The 12,626-nt window shown below is 40.0% G+C and overlaps 3 protein-coding genes across 3 annotated transcripts; 1 reads left to right on the top strand and 2 right to left on the bottom strand.

The window, feature by feature from the left end:
• Positions 1 to 2,074: 2,074 nt before the first annotated feature.
• LOC137888557 (histone H4) lies at positions 2,075 to 2,472 on the bottom strand. The gene has a single exon (XM_068731965.1). The coding sequence runs from the start codon at positions 2,457 to 2,459 to the stop codon at positions 2,148 to 2,150; it is 312 nt and encodes a 103-aa protein (XP_068588066.1). The 5' UTR covers positions 2,460 to 2,472; the 3' UTR covers positions 2,075 to 2,147.
• A 1,747-nt stretch (positions 2,473 to 4,219) lies between these two features.
• LOC137888546 (histone H2B-like) lies at positions 4,220 to 4,698 on the bottom strand. Its single transcript, XM_068731952.1, has one exon. It carries the CDS (start codon positions 4,659 to 4,661, stop codon positions 4,287 to 4,289), a length of 375 nt encoding a protein of 124 aa, XP_068588053.1. The 5' UTR covers positions 4,662 to 4,698; the 3' UTR covers positions 4,220 to 4,286.
• A 2,481-nt stretch (positions 4,699 to 7,179) lies between these two features.
• On the top strand, positions 7,180 to 7,590 carry LOC137888554 (histone H3). The gene has a single exon (XM_068731962.1). It carries the CDS (start codon positions 7,180 to 7,182, stop codon positions 7,588 to 7,590), a length of 411 nt encoding a protein of 136 aa, XP_068588063.1.
• Positions 7,591 to 12,626: the final 5,036 nt, after the last annotated feature.

The raw sequence follows: 12,626 nt of genomic DNA, 5'->3' as shown, positions 1-12,626 counted from the left end.
TCCCGAGGTTCAAGATAGTGAGAGTCAAGATTGAGCCGCATGACATGATAAATGTGCTGCAAAGCTTCACATCCATATAGACAGAAACACACAGGTTGAGAAGTCTGCCAAGGATAGAATATAACCGCAATACGTTGCACTGTTAGACCAGATTTATTTTCATCCAACTAATGTAAAAACAATGGATAGTAACAATAAATACCTCAATTCATTAAAATAAAGGATGTAATATGTTGAAATAAATTAAATCATATGTAAAGGTGTGAATGTTATTCACAGGTTTCACACAGCAACATAACAATACGCAGAGAGAAAACTCAAAACCAGATCCTTCAGAGCATTTTCCTGTTTATTCTTAATGTTGTTATTCACAGCAGTCATACCAGTAACCTTTATATTAGAATATAGAGGAGCAAGACAAGTAAACAAGAGTTATTCATTAAAAGTCATCTAACTTACTACAATGAAATACAAAAAATGACTCTCATCAAATGAGAAAAACAAAGTATTTTAATAAATAAATGTAACTAGCTATATCCCAGAGAGACACAAGTATTGTTACATGTGATTGACTTTGTTGTAGCTGCATGATTGCTGTGAGGGACAGTATAAGATGTAATTCTTAAGTTGTCTTAACTTGAATTACTGATTTATTACATAGATATCACAATATCTCAAATGCAGGTCAAACTGAATGAGCAGCTGCATCAACTTCTGTCTCAAAGTTCAGCAGGAGACTGAGCAGCAGAGCCCGATGTGCTGCAGAAAGTCACAAGGCTGACACCAAAGTTAAGAATCCCAAAATAATACGAACAATAGCAATGTAGTACTACGCAGTATAACACCTTATTCTTCAGGCATCCTATGTCAAACTAATGAGAGCAATCACATAATGACAGGCCCATCGTTGTGAATATAGAAATAACCATGAAGACTAAAATGGACCTCTTTTTTCAGATAACAGTGATAATACATGGAATTCATAAATAACAGAAAAAAAAGTAAACTGCATTTAATTCAAAATAATCTGAACTGGCTGGCATTTTGTATGACTTCCTCATTAGTCATGGTAGGATGTTTTCTTCATTATATCCTAAAATCAACTATTTCTTTTCTTCCTGACATTTCTTTCAGTTATAAGCCAATAAGTTGGAGCATTTTCCTCTTTATTCATGAGTTATTAAGAGCAGCCATAATATTTACTTTGTATTTGAGACATAAGTGATACATTTAAGGACGTCCCATTGCACGTACAGTTACACACTATACAAATATTGAATAGTAACAATTCTAAACATACATACAGGAGGTGAATAAAGTAGCAAAAATGAATCCACTTGTAAGGAGAGAGAGACAGATATATTAGAGACACAATAACTCGTTTGTATTCATGTTTTATTTGATGCCTGATGCAGCCTATGGATGGGCTTAGTTGTAGCTGTATGACTGATTGTAGGTGGAAACAAGACGAAACCAATGTCAGTGTTTTAAATCCAGTTGAAAGTAAACGTGAGCAGCTGCATCAATTTATTTGTCTGGAAGAGTGAGACACATGACATGATGAACGTGCTGTAAAGGACTCTTAAGAGGTTCTGTTATATGTACGGTGAATATTTCCAACAAACCCTTTTCTTTGTTACCTAAGTTAATCGCTTCCTGCTAGCAACATTGTAAGTGCGCTTTCTATGTTTTGGGTTCTTTTATTTTGAAGTCCTTCTGGCGAAACCGGAAGCAGATCCAACTCGTCAGAGTATAGTAGTTTGACTTTGGATTTGGATAAAAAGATAATTGACGGTGCAGATGAAAAGTGTTATACATATTCCTCTGCAATATCAGTTTATTAATTAACGGTTAAGCACTTAGCTGGAACGGGAACAAGGTATTGTGCGTTTATGTTTCAACTAGATGCTAATGTTAGCTTATTAAGAGGGTTAGCTAAACGACTACGCTGTAATTTTAAGCTAATGCTATAGTTCGCTTTTTACATGTGCTTTTGAAAGCTAGCTATCGAAGAAAATGTCTAATTAATGCTCCCATGTATATTGAAATGTGTAAGTACATTTGATTTAGGATACCGGCTCTTTAATAGAGTTATTGTGTGGCCCTTAAAAGGACCTTTGATGGTTTGATAACGAGTAGTTCAGAGTTTAACCGCCGAAGCCGTACAGAGTGCGTCCCTGTCTCTTCAGAGCATACACCACATCCATGGCGGTCACCGTCTTCCTCTTGGCGTGCTCGGTGTAGGTGACGGCATCACGGATCACGTTCTCCAGGAAGACCTTCAACACACCGCGGGTCTCCTCGTAGATCAGACCGGAGATACGCTTCACTCCACCACGGCGAGCCAGACGGCGGATAGCGGGCTTGGTGATTCCCTGGATGTTATCACGGAGCACTTTACGGTGACGCTTGGCGCCTCCTTTGCCGAGTCCTTTTCCTCCTTTTCCTCTTCCGCTCATTTTCACTGGTCAAAGTATTTCAACTGAGTGAAGTTCACTGTTTGGTTCCTAGTTATTTAAATACTGTCTGAGGACGTGATAGAAGACAGAGGCGGGATTTTTAGTCTTCTTTGGATGTCTGTTACAGTTGAAAATTATCTCTTTGCTGCATCAGCGCCACCTACTGAGCAAAAGCATAAATCAGGGACACCATGTCTCCTACGAGCAAGAGTGAAACGTTTGGTACTCAATAATGTATTTTAAAAAAATTAACTACAGTACAATATCAAGGACCATCCTGATGTGACCCAATGTAGACATTGTTGGCAGACAGTACTTTAGAGCTGAGCTAGAGTTTTAAAGTGATCTCTGCCTCAGATACAAGGTATGTGCCACCATTTGTATTTTTATTTATTATTGTGTAAATCACTTAAATGACAGAGCCAGTTCAGTTCATGTTCGTATTTAGTTATAAAATCACCAAAATTATTAACAATATGGTATTTTATTTTTAACTCCAGTGTTTTCCATTTGCATCAGTCCAAGTGTAAACTCTGCTCAGTTGATAAAACTGAATATTTATAGAAGATTGAGATACATTACTTCCATACATTATATTCACACATATTTCCCCAGAATAAAATGAGTACATGAATAACTTAAGGTCTTGATAATTATGTTTTAAAGAGGTGGTGGAAACACACTTCATAAAAAATGTGTTTACTTGAGCTTAGTAACTGATGTCCTCCTATTCCTCAAACTGTTCTTTTATCTCACTTTGTTTCTTAATCCAGTTTAATTGTTTTTTTCCCCAAACATTTTTTTCTTATTCCACTCTAGGAAGTTGGAGACCTCTTCAATGCAGTTTATAAAACTCTGCTGGTGGTTTGTACAGCTCCTTGAGATTTACTGCAAATAAAAAGAAAGAAACAGAGATCCCTCTACTACAGCGGTGTCAAACTCATCTTCACCCCGGACCACATCAGCATCATGGTCGCCCTCAAAGGGCCGGTCGTAACTCTAAGACTGTGTAACTGTAACTACTCCATAACATATTGTTAAATAACTGTCTCTGCATTTGATTGTTGTACATGCAGTTATATAAATGTAAAATTATATTTAAGCACATTTCTGTTATTATAACATAAATCCTTTTAATTTAGGGTTAAGAAACCCACATTACTCTATCAAAGATCAAACTTTTAAAGAAAACAACAAAGACAAATATCAAACACAAGTTATTCCATTAACTTTGTTCAAAGCCATTTTTGTCCTCACTCTGCATCACTAATGTTCCTCCCCGCCGTCGTCTCCTGCATGGCAGCTACATCCAAGAGCTCCTCACTGACGGTCAAGTCTGGTCTTATAAACACCGATAGATGTGTCCGTGTTGTCTGTGCTTTCATCAACAGCTAATGCTCATCTCTTCAGCCAGCTGTGTTGTCAGATTGTCTGCTAGTTCCTGAACTCTGTCTGATGGCGTTTCTTCACAAAGTGACATTTGTAAAAGTCTGTATCTGGTCAGAGCTCACCTGCTCACAGACCTTTAAGCATGCACTGGGTTGTAGCTTTTGTAAATATATTCTGCTGTGATTGCAGTCTGCCTTTTATTTCTTGGACAATTTCATTTTTTTCTTGGAGGCTAAATTCCTTGAGTTTGACATGTCTGCTCCACTAGGATAGCCAGACTAATACTGGACAAATATGTAGTACATGGTAGTATCTGCTAGCAGTCCATAACATTTATATTCATCAACAGGTTCAAGTTTAAAGACAACAGGATTTATTCTTTAGAGGAAGTGTGTGGCTCTTAAAAGAGCCGTTGTGTTGATGGCCTCCATCAGGTGTTTACTTGGAGCTGGTGTACTTGGTCACGGCCTTGGTTCCCTCAGACACCGCGTGCTTCGCCAACTCACCGGGCAGCAGCAGGCGGACGGCGGTCTGGATCTCCCTGGAAGTGATGGTGGAGCGCTTGTTGTAGTGAGCCAGACGAGAGGCCTCACCGGCGATGCGCTCAAAGATGTCGCTCACGAAGGAGTTCATGATACCCATGGCCTTGGAGGAGATGCCGGTATCAGGGTGGACCTGCTTCATCACCTTGTACACGTAGATGGCGTAGCTCTCCTTCCTGCTCTTTCGCCTCTTCTTGCCGGTCTTGGCGGCGGTCTTAGAGACGGCTTTCTTGGATCCCTTCTTGGGAGCTTTGACGGTGGCGTCAGGCATGATTCTAAATTTCTTCTGAGTCAAAAGATGTTTCCTAAACCACAGGGCGGTCTATATCTATCAACTTGATGCAAATTGTACTGTGCTGTTGCTTGCACAGGATTGGTTGTCATCCGGGCCAGACTGAGCATGCGTCACACAAATCCTGCCTCTCAGCAGATGTCTCTACTGTCTGAGCGACTGTAAGTTGATACAAAGTTGTAAAACATACACGTTGAAAAGAATCCAGAAGGGGACAGATGTGTCGACTGACAAGAACAAAGAAATTAATTTCCAACGACTGCTTCACTGGAGTTTTTGTGCATATCACAAATGACAAACTTTATCTTGTTCTTATAGTGTTGAAGGGCCTTCAAAACGTGTGTAGCCCCCGGGCTTAAAGTAGTATGAAGGCAACGTTACATTATTGTAGCCTATTATTTAGCTGGTCTTTGAAATGTGGTAGTCAGAGTTAAAAGTTGGTGTTTTAATTAATCAATCGCTCCTTGATTAAACATAAAGTAGCAGTAGGGTGTATATTTATTAGATTAACTTTCTTACTTATTGAATGAATTCAGGTTGTTGGAGATGTTAGTGGTGGTCTGCCAGGTTTCTGATTTATACAGCAGTATGGTCTGGACGTCGAAGATGTAGATTATGAGTTTTGTCTTGAGTGAAATATTTTTGGATTTCCAGATCCTGTTTAAAATGTTAAAATGTTTTTGCTGTCTGAATTCTTGCCTTCACGTCTTCCTCTGTTCCTGTCCCTGTTAGTGAATCTATCAGCCTCTTCAAGTGTCTGATTCCAGATAAATCTGCAACTATCCTGATAATCCTTTGTCATTTGTTCCCAGCTTTTTAAACGTGAAACGCTTTTCTAGGGAAACTGAATATATTTGTGTTTTGGAGCGTTTAAACACAACAGGACATTTGAGGGAATCACCTTGAGATGTGAATGATATCAAGAGCATTTTTTGTTTTTTATCTTAAAAAAAAGTCTGATGAAACGATAATAAAAATCATTGTCAGTTGCTGCCTTAAAAAAAGCAGACGCTTACTGTGAAGAGCTGTAGGCTTGTTAGTTTTACATGCCTATGCAGCCACATTATATATATATATATATATATATATATATATATATATATAAAAGCAAAGGACAAATTTGCAAGGTCTTTACTGTAATATATCCACAAAATCAAATAACTAGCTTCACTAATGTTGTTAGACCAATGGAATGCAGAGTGAATAAAAACATGTTTCAGTTCTGAAACAGGTTGATCGCAATGAATTGTGTCAGATTATGATTGTTTGTTGAGATTGTGATTGTTTAAACATCATGCTCATCTTTGCAGTATAACTGTTCATACAGCTGCTCCCTTTGTGAGCAATTTCCCTCAGTAGTCAACAACTTATGATACTTCAAATGAATGCTTGACTTTCCTTAATTTCAACGAAGAACTGTGTCACATATCAAATGGTGTTTGTTGTTAATGCTGACAGGTGAAACAGACGATTACTCATTTAAGTCAAGAGAGGGAGAGTCGTCTTCAGGGTTTGACAAATATAAGCAAAATAATGATAATCATATTCAAAATTACATCAAATACACAGACAGGGGGTATCCTCAGTGAAGGTGTCAATGAATAAATAATAAAGTCTAATGGTGCTCAATTACAAATGTTCTTACATAATACTGTTTATATTGTTGGTCCTTACAGCTACTTGTTCTAAAGAGTTCTGCTGTGATCAAATATTATTATATTGGTTTATGTTCTGTGAGTAGCAGTACTACATCAGCCATACATCCTAACATGTATTATTCAAATTTCGGGAAAAACGTGAATATTATTAAATATTCACGTTTCAATCATTAAAATTATTTGCTGATCAGTCCATCGACAGAAAACAGTTGACATTGTCACTCTTCATGTAAGAAAATCACTTTCTGGATCCAGCTTCTTCAATGTGAGGACTGCTTCTTTTTTGCGTTTTGGACGACTGGTTTAACAAAACAAGACATTTCAGCACATTACAGTGCGATGTAATCTGATGATATTTCACTATTTTCTGACATTTAATTGACAAAAACCTAAAACAACAATCAGAGAATTTGTTTGAGGAATAGAGCTCTTTAAAATTTGAGTATTAGACTCTCAAAGGAGCTTTTTTGGTTCTGCTCCCCAGCAGAGAGGGGTCTTCAGGGTCCATGTACGTTTTGATAGTCTGTTTTTACCGTTCAGTCGAAAAAACAGAAAATGAGCGAAGATCACTCCGCCCAGGCTTCCAGCAGAACAACAGAGGGCGGACCGCTCTGAATTTTGGCGGACAATTTGAAAAACAAATCCGCCAATGAGCAGCGGAGACTCGGGCGGTGGGTCGCTGCTCTGGGCGGTGCTGAGCTCCAGGAGGAGCTCCTCACCAATCAGGAGCCGGAGGTCTGAAGCTGCGTCACCATTTCACAGCCGGTCCCACAGTTTAAGAGCAGCGTGTCTCCTCTTTGACTGCATGTTTCTCCCGATCAGTGAAAGAACAAGAAGTCATGGCAAGAACCAAGCAGACCGCTCGTAAGTCCACCGGAGGCAAAGCCCCCAGGAAGCAGCTGGCCACCAAGGCTGCCCGTAAGAGCGCCCCGGCCACCGGCGGCGTGAAGAAGCCTCACCGTTACAGGCCCGGTACCGTGGCTCTGAGAGAGATCCGTCGCTACCAGAAATCCACGGAGCTGCTGATCCGCAAGCTGCCCTTCCAGCGTCTGGTGAGAGAAATCGCTCAGGACTTCAAGACCGACCTGCGCTTCCAGAGCTCCGCTGTTATGGCTCTGCAGGAGTCCAGTGAGGCTTACCTGGTCGGCCTGTTCGAGGACACCAACCTGTGCGCCATCCACGCCAAGAGGGTCACCATCATGCCCAAAGACATCCAGCTGGCCCGTCGCATCCGCGGAGAGCGAGCTTAAGCCGTCTGATGATCCACCAACTACAACGGCTCTTTTAAGAGCCACCTCACTCTCACTGAAGAGCTCAATCCTCAACTGCAAACTCGTGTTTTACCCTCAATGACGACAAATCAATTAAGTCCTTCTGTACTGGTGTTCTTTTCTACAACCTAACTATTTAAAGGCTACATCACTGAACCCCTTAAATAGATTATTTAAAATTGATACTCAAGCAAATAGCACGAGGGAAATGTAAGTAATGACAATTTGAGTCTCAAATGGTCTGTGTTCGAAGTTTAATAATGCTGCCTAAACGCGCTAACACTTTATTGTCTCACGTCTCATTGAACACGTACAACGCAATTCAGCGCACCAAAACATCACCTTATGACATTTTAGTACTTGAATAATGAATTAAAGGAAGTCGAGTCAGAAACCGACAGCTCACCTTCAAAGTAAAAGTTGCGTGTGTTCAAACGCGTTTGGTCCAGCGGTCAATTTAAGGAGCGCAATATTAAATAAATAAACCAATAATATGAATAATGAACATAATACATGATTGTGTTAAAATCATATTTCTGCCACATTGACACAATTGAATGTGATTAAATTGCCAATGGGCGTAAACACTGAATTATTTGTACATAATGATTCGTATCAATTTATTTATGTAAATAAAAGCTTGAACTATTTGGGTGAATGTTTCAGGCTGTAGTGTTGAGACGTGTGATGAGTCTGACTGTAAAAAGAGTTGATTTACTCTGAACTTTGACTTTATTGCTGGCTGTCTTGTCATGACAGTAACGCCACGAAGCTATCCCATGTAAAATCCTTCAAGTTTATTTACTGTTTGCACTTTTAACTATTCTACATAAAATAAAAAGAATGAATAATAAAAACCCTTTTGCAGGATTATTCTCTGGGCTGTGTATAGAGTGCTTCAACATCATCACTTTCCACCGCATACAAGTCATGTTCAAGCATTCTTAAATGAACAGTGCCAACCCAAACTTTGAATAGCGTTTTCACATACAGCAGTCTCTAACAGGGTGCACATGTTTGTGCTCACAACAATGGTCTGTACTACAATACAATATAGCAGTGCATGGCGGGCCGTGTACCTGGGCCTTCAGTGCTGTCCTACTACAGTTGAACCACCTCCTAATAACCTGATTATGACGCCAGCATGATGGGATGCTTCGTCATTAACAGGCAATGCATATTGTCAAATTCAATGTAACACGATGACAACAACAAACTCAGAAGAACCAGTCACATATATTTATGACAACAAAGATAGAATAACATAAAACCCAAATAACACGATTCAATAGGCCTCTGCACGGATGCCAGTGATGACAGTCGAGCCTCCCCAGTTGTATTTCTTCAATACGTTTTAATGCGTTTGAGGGCTGAAAATGTCCGCTCGACAGAGGCAGTAGATATTGAGATGGTCACCGCCAAACATGCCAAAACGCAAAAAATGTAATTTCGCGTGAAAACTTCTTACATATCTTTAAACTTTAACTCTTACTCCCACAAAGTTCTGCTCGCTAGTTTCACAACAGTCACGCTAGCCCACTGACCAATCAAGCCGCATGTTAATGCTGACATACTTGTAGGCCAGTGAGAAGGCTCTGGCATGTTAAAGAATACGCCCAACATGTCAAACTGAAGATCTGATTGGTTGAAGACTGTGAAAATCAACAATATCGTCCCCATTTACTTAAACTGCAAAGGGATTCACTTGTAATTCTGAAGGCCTCCGAGCACATTTTTTTACTTAGAGACAGTATAGAACACACACAGAACACACAGAACACACATGGAACACAGAACACACACAGAACTCAGAACACAACAAGGAACAGAACACACACAGAACAAACAACAAAGAACATGGAACACACACACAGAACACACACACACAACACAGAACACAGAATAGGGAACACACAGAACACACATGGAACACAGAACAGAACAAGGAACACAGAACACGGAACACAGAACACGGAACACGCACAGAACAAACAACACAGAACATGGAACACACACACAACACACACACAAAACACAGAACACAAACAGAACACACACACAGAACACAGAATACGGAACACACAGAACACACATATAACACAGAACAAGGAACAGAACACGGAACATGCACAGAACAAACAACACAGAACACACACAGAACATGGAACACACACAGAACACAAACAGAACACAGAATACGAAACACATAGAACACTCACGGAACAGAGAACAGAACTTAAGGCACTGTTTGTCTATTTTGGACAGGAGTCCCTCTGTTGGACTCAAGGAATTCAAGCAATTCAACTGTCATTCTGCCATCAAGCCCACCGAATTCGAATTCGGTGGGCTTGATGGCAGAATGACAGTTTACGGAGGAGAAAATGTTCAACTCGGGATTCGTGTGAGTAGCCCAAACAGAGGTTGTGCCTTGCTCAAGGGTAGCGCACATTGAGGGGAAACATAAACCGTATGCACTTGATCTCAACCCTGCCATGAGGAGAGATGCACTGAGGGTCGCAGATCTCTTGTTTGATGAGTACAAGCGGAACGCGCTCATTGCCTGGAACCTTCCTTTTAAGGTCGGCACACTGATTATGTTTGTAGAGGCTGTTATCTGTAGGGTATAGTATTTTATACAGAATAGCTGAATCGGGAAGTAAAACATTGCATTCATAAAATGCGGATGAGAGTTGGCGTCTATAACGTTATACTGAATCACCATATATTCTTTAGATAACATAAGATAGAACTTTATTCATCCTGAGGGACATTGCTCTGCAGCAGCAGCTGTACACAGTAGGAAACAGTCAGTCTGTTAGCCTATAGTACGATATGATATACTGTACAATGACCCACTAGCTGCTGAGGAATGTTGTTCCGCTAGTGAGTCACACAACCTGCTTGAAACAGCTCTCCCCTCTTTTCACATGCTTGACTTTACTTGATGGCTTTCTTTTGCTCCCACTCAAAAACTTCTACAACTACACAAACCTCAAAGGGATTTTTAGAAGTCTTTGATACATCATACTCTCCTCGTATTCATCACAGTTTTGCAACAATCCAATGGTAACAAGTTGTCACAGTGGGTGGGGGGGAAAGTATAAAAACAAAAACAAGACCATACTGCACTCTTCCACCATCCAACTATATACTCATTATGTTTAAAACTCCTTATATTTGACTTATTTCACCAAGAGACGACTAAATACACAAAATGAAGACAGCTCACTGCTGCAGAGGTAAAGCGTTTTTTTTCACAGCAGACAATTCCATTTAGCCACTTCACTTTCAGGGTCCTGGTATTCTGCCTGCTGGCTCACTATCTTGGATTACTGGGACACTTGAATAGAACAGATTCATGAGATTGAATTGTTTTGAAGAATATAGATTTTCACCTACATTTAGCGTTCTTCATGCACCTTTTGATATTGCTTATGATACACAGAATCATGGAATCGATACGGACGATGTGTCCGAGAGGAGGAAGCTCAGAGAAAAGCTGAAATGTAAACCTTTCAAGTGGTACCTGGACCATGTCTATCCAAGTCTGGACACATGGGATAACCTCTTGGGGTATGGCGCGGTAAGAGACATTTTCAGTCATTAGTTTGCCGATGTATCATGTCATATTTTAGTGTGAGTACTATATCAGTAACCCTGAAATACTTGGACTGAATTTAAGATCAGAAATATGTATTTAATGAGTTCTTTTTTCAATGAATACTAATTAAACGTTCTGAGGCAAAGCCCTGGATATGTAGCCATGCTGAATGTTGTGATTGTGCTTTACATTTTACATTACATCAATGAAGGTTCACGCAGCGGTCAAAGCAAATAAATAACTCTCTTAACATGACACTGATCTGTACAGCTGCAGAACGTTCTTCTTAGGAGCCACTGTGTGGACCAGGGAGTCGTTCCAGCAGCCAAAGGTTATCTAAGAAGACAGACGAGAAAAACTGCTCCTGAGATGTTAACAACAAATCAGAATATTAAATCACTACCCTTTCTTTCCGCCAGCATTGCTTCTATAATGCAGATGGTGAAATCATCATTGGGGGGATTAAATCTCACAAATATAACAGTATTTCAACCGCTGCCTGGTTGATCCAGGCTCTGGCAGCACTCCCACCCTGCAGGACTGTCAGCTGGCTAAACTAAAGCAACTACATATGCACTGGGACTTCAAACAAGTTAGAACTCAGCTGATACCAGTGTGGTGGCATTTTGTTCTGACTTCTGTACGGTGACTTTTTGAACAATCCAGCACAGTCTTATCAGATACTACCAGTAGGAGGTGGCAACGCCTTAAATATCCAACCTACACAAATGTGCTTGAAAATATCATTGTGTTAGATGCATTTATGCTAACATCTCATACATTCTCTCTCTTGATCAAGCTTTTGCAGAGCCGATCGATCTGGAATAAAGAGATGTCTTGAGATCGCCCAGGGAGAAAGCTCTTATTATGAGGTCATCATTCAACAGTGCAGTGGACGGAGCTGGAAGATTGAGCATCTCATCACACGTTTTTAGTTTAGGGCTTGAACTGAATTTACTAGTATATTAAAAAAGGATAATGACAAACCGGATCTTATTTACATTTTTAAATGACTATTAGACATTTTAAAACAAATCTCCCCAATTTTTTTTTTAACATGCCTTAAAAAGGGTCACAGTTGCTAGCCTTTCAAACCTTTAAGAACCTTAATGCCACATCCACCATTTGGGGTGTCAATGAATTATTCAGCTGTGAGCAACTTAAGTCAGTTATGACCTATGCATTTCTGTTTGACAGACTATTAAACGATCTACTACCTCTGTGCTTTTTGGGCTAGCCAAGCCCCCGTACCGTAACACCTTGAATAGATAAGCACCGGCTGGCTTGACCGAAGTTTCGCAGATGACGGCTCACTTGACCGCAGTTTGTTTACCTTGTGTTTCTGTGTTTCTGTGTGTCAAACAGCACTAATTATCGCATCTCAATCACCTCTGAATGTCAGCACTAATACAAG

The sequence above is a fragment of the Cebidichthys violaceus genome, unplaced genomic scaffold (assembly GCF_023349555.1).
Source record: "Cebidichthys violaceus isolate CVI_PGR_0920_01 unplaced genomic scaffold, fCebVio1.0.p SCAF_55, whole genome shotgun sequence".
NCBI classification, from domain to species: Eukaryota; Metazoa; Chordata; class Actinopteri; order Perciformes; family Stichaeidae; genus Cebidichthys; species Cebidichthys violaceus.
Note: the sequence above shows the minus strand (reverse complement) of the source record. Positions and strands in the feature narration are given on the sequence as shown.

Excerpts from the sequence above, each read along its gene's own strand:
- LOC137888554 (XM_068731962.1), top strand. The coding sequence starts at position 7,180 with ATGGCAAGAACCAAGCAGACCGCTCGTAAGTCCACCGGAGGCAAAGCC.
- LOC137888557 (XM_068731965.1), bottom strand. The coding sequence starts at position 2,459 with ATGAGCGGAAGAGGAAAAGGAGGAAAAGGACTCGGCAAAGGAGGCGCC.
- LOC137888546 (XM_068731952.1), bottom strand. The coding sequence starts at position 4,661 with ATGCCTGACGCCACCGTCAAAGCTCCCAAGAAGGGATCCAAGAAAGCC.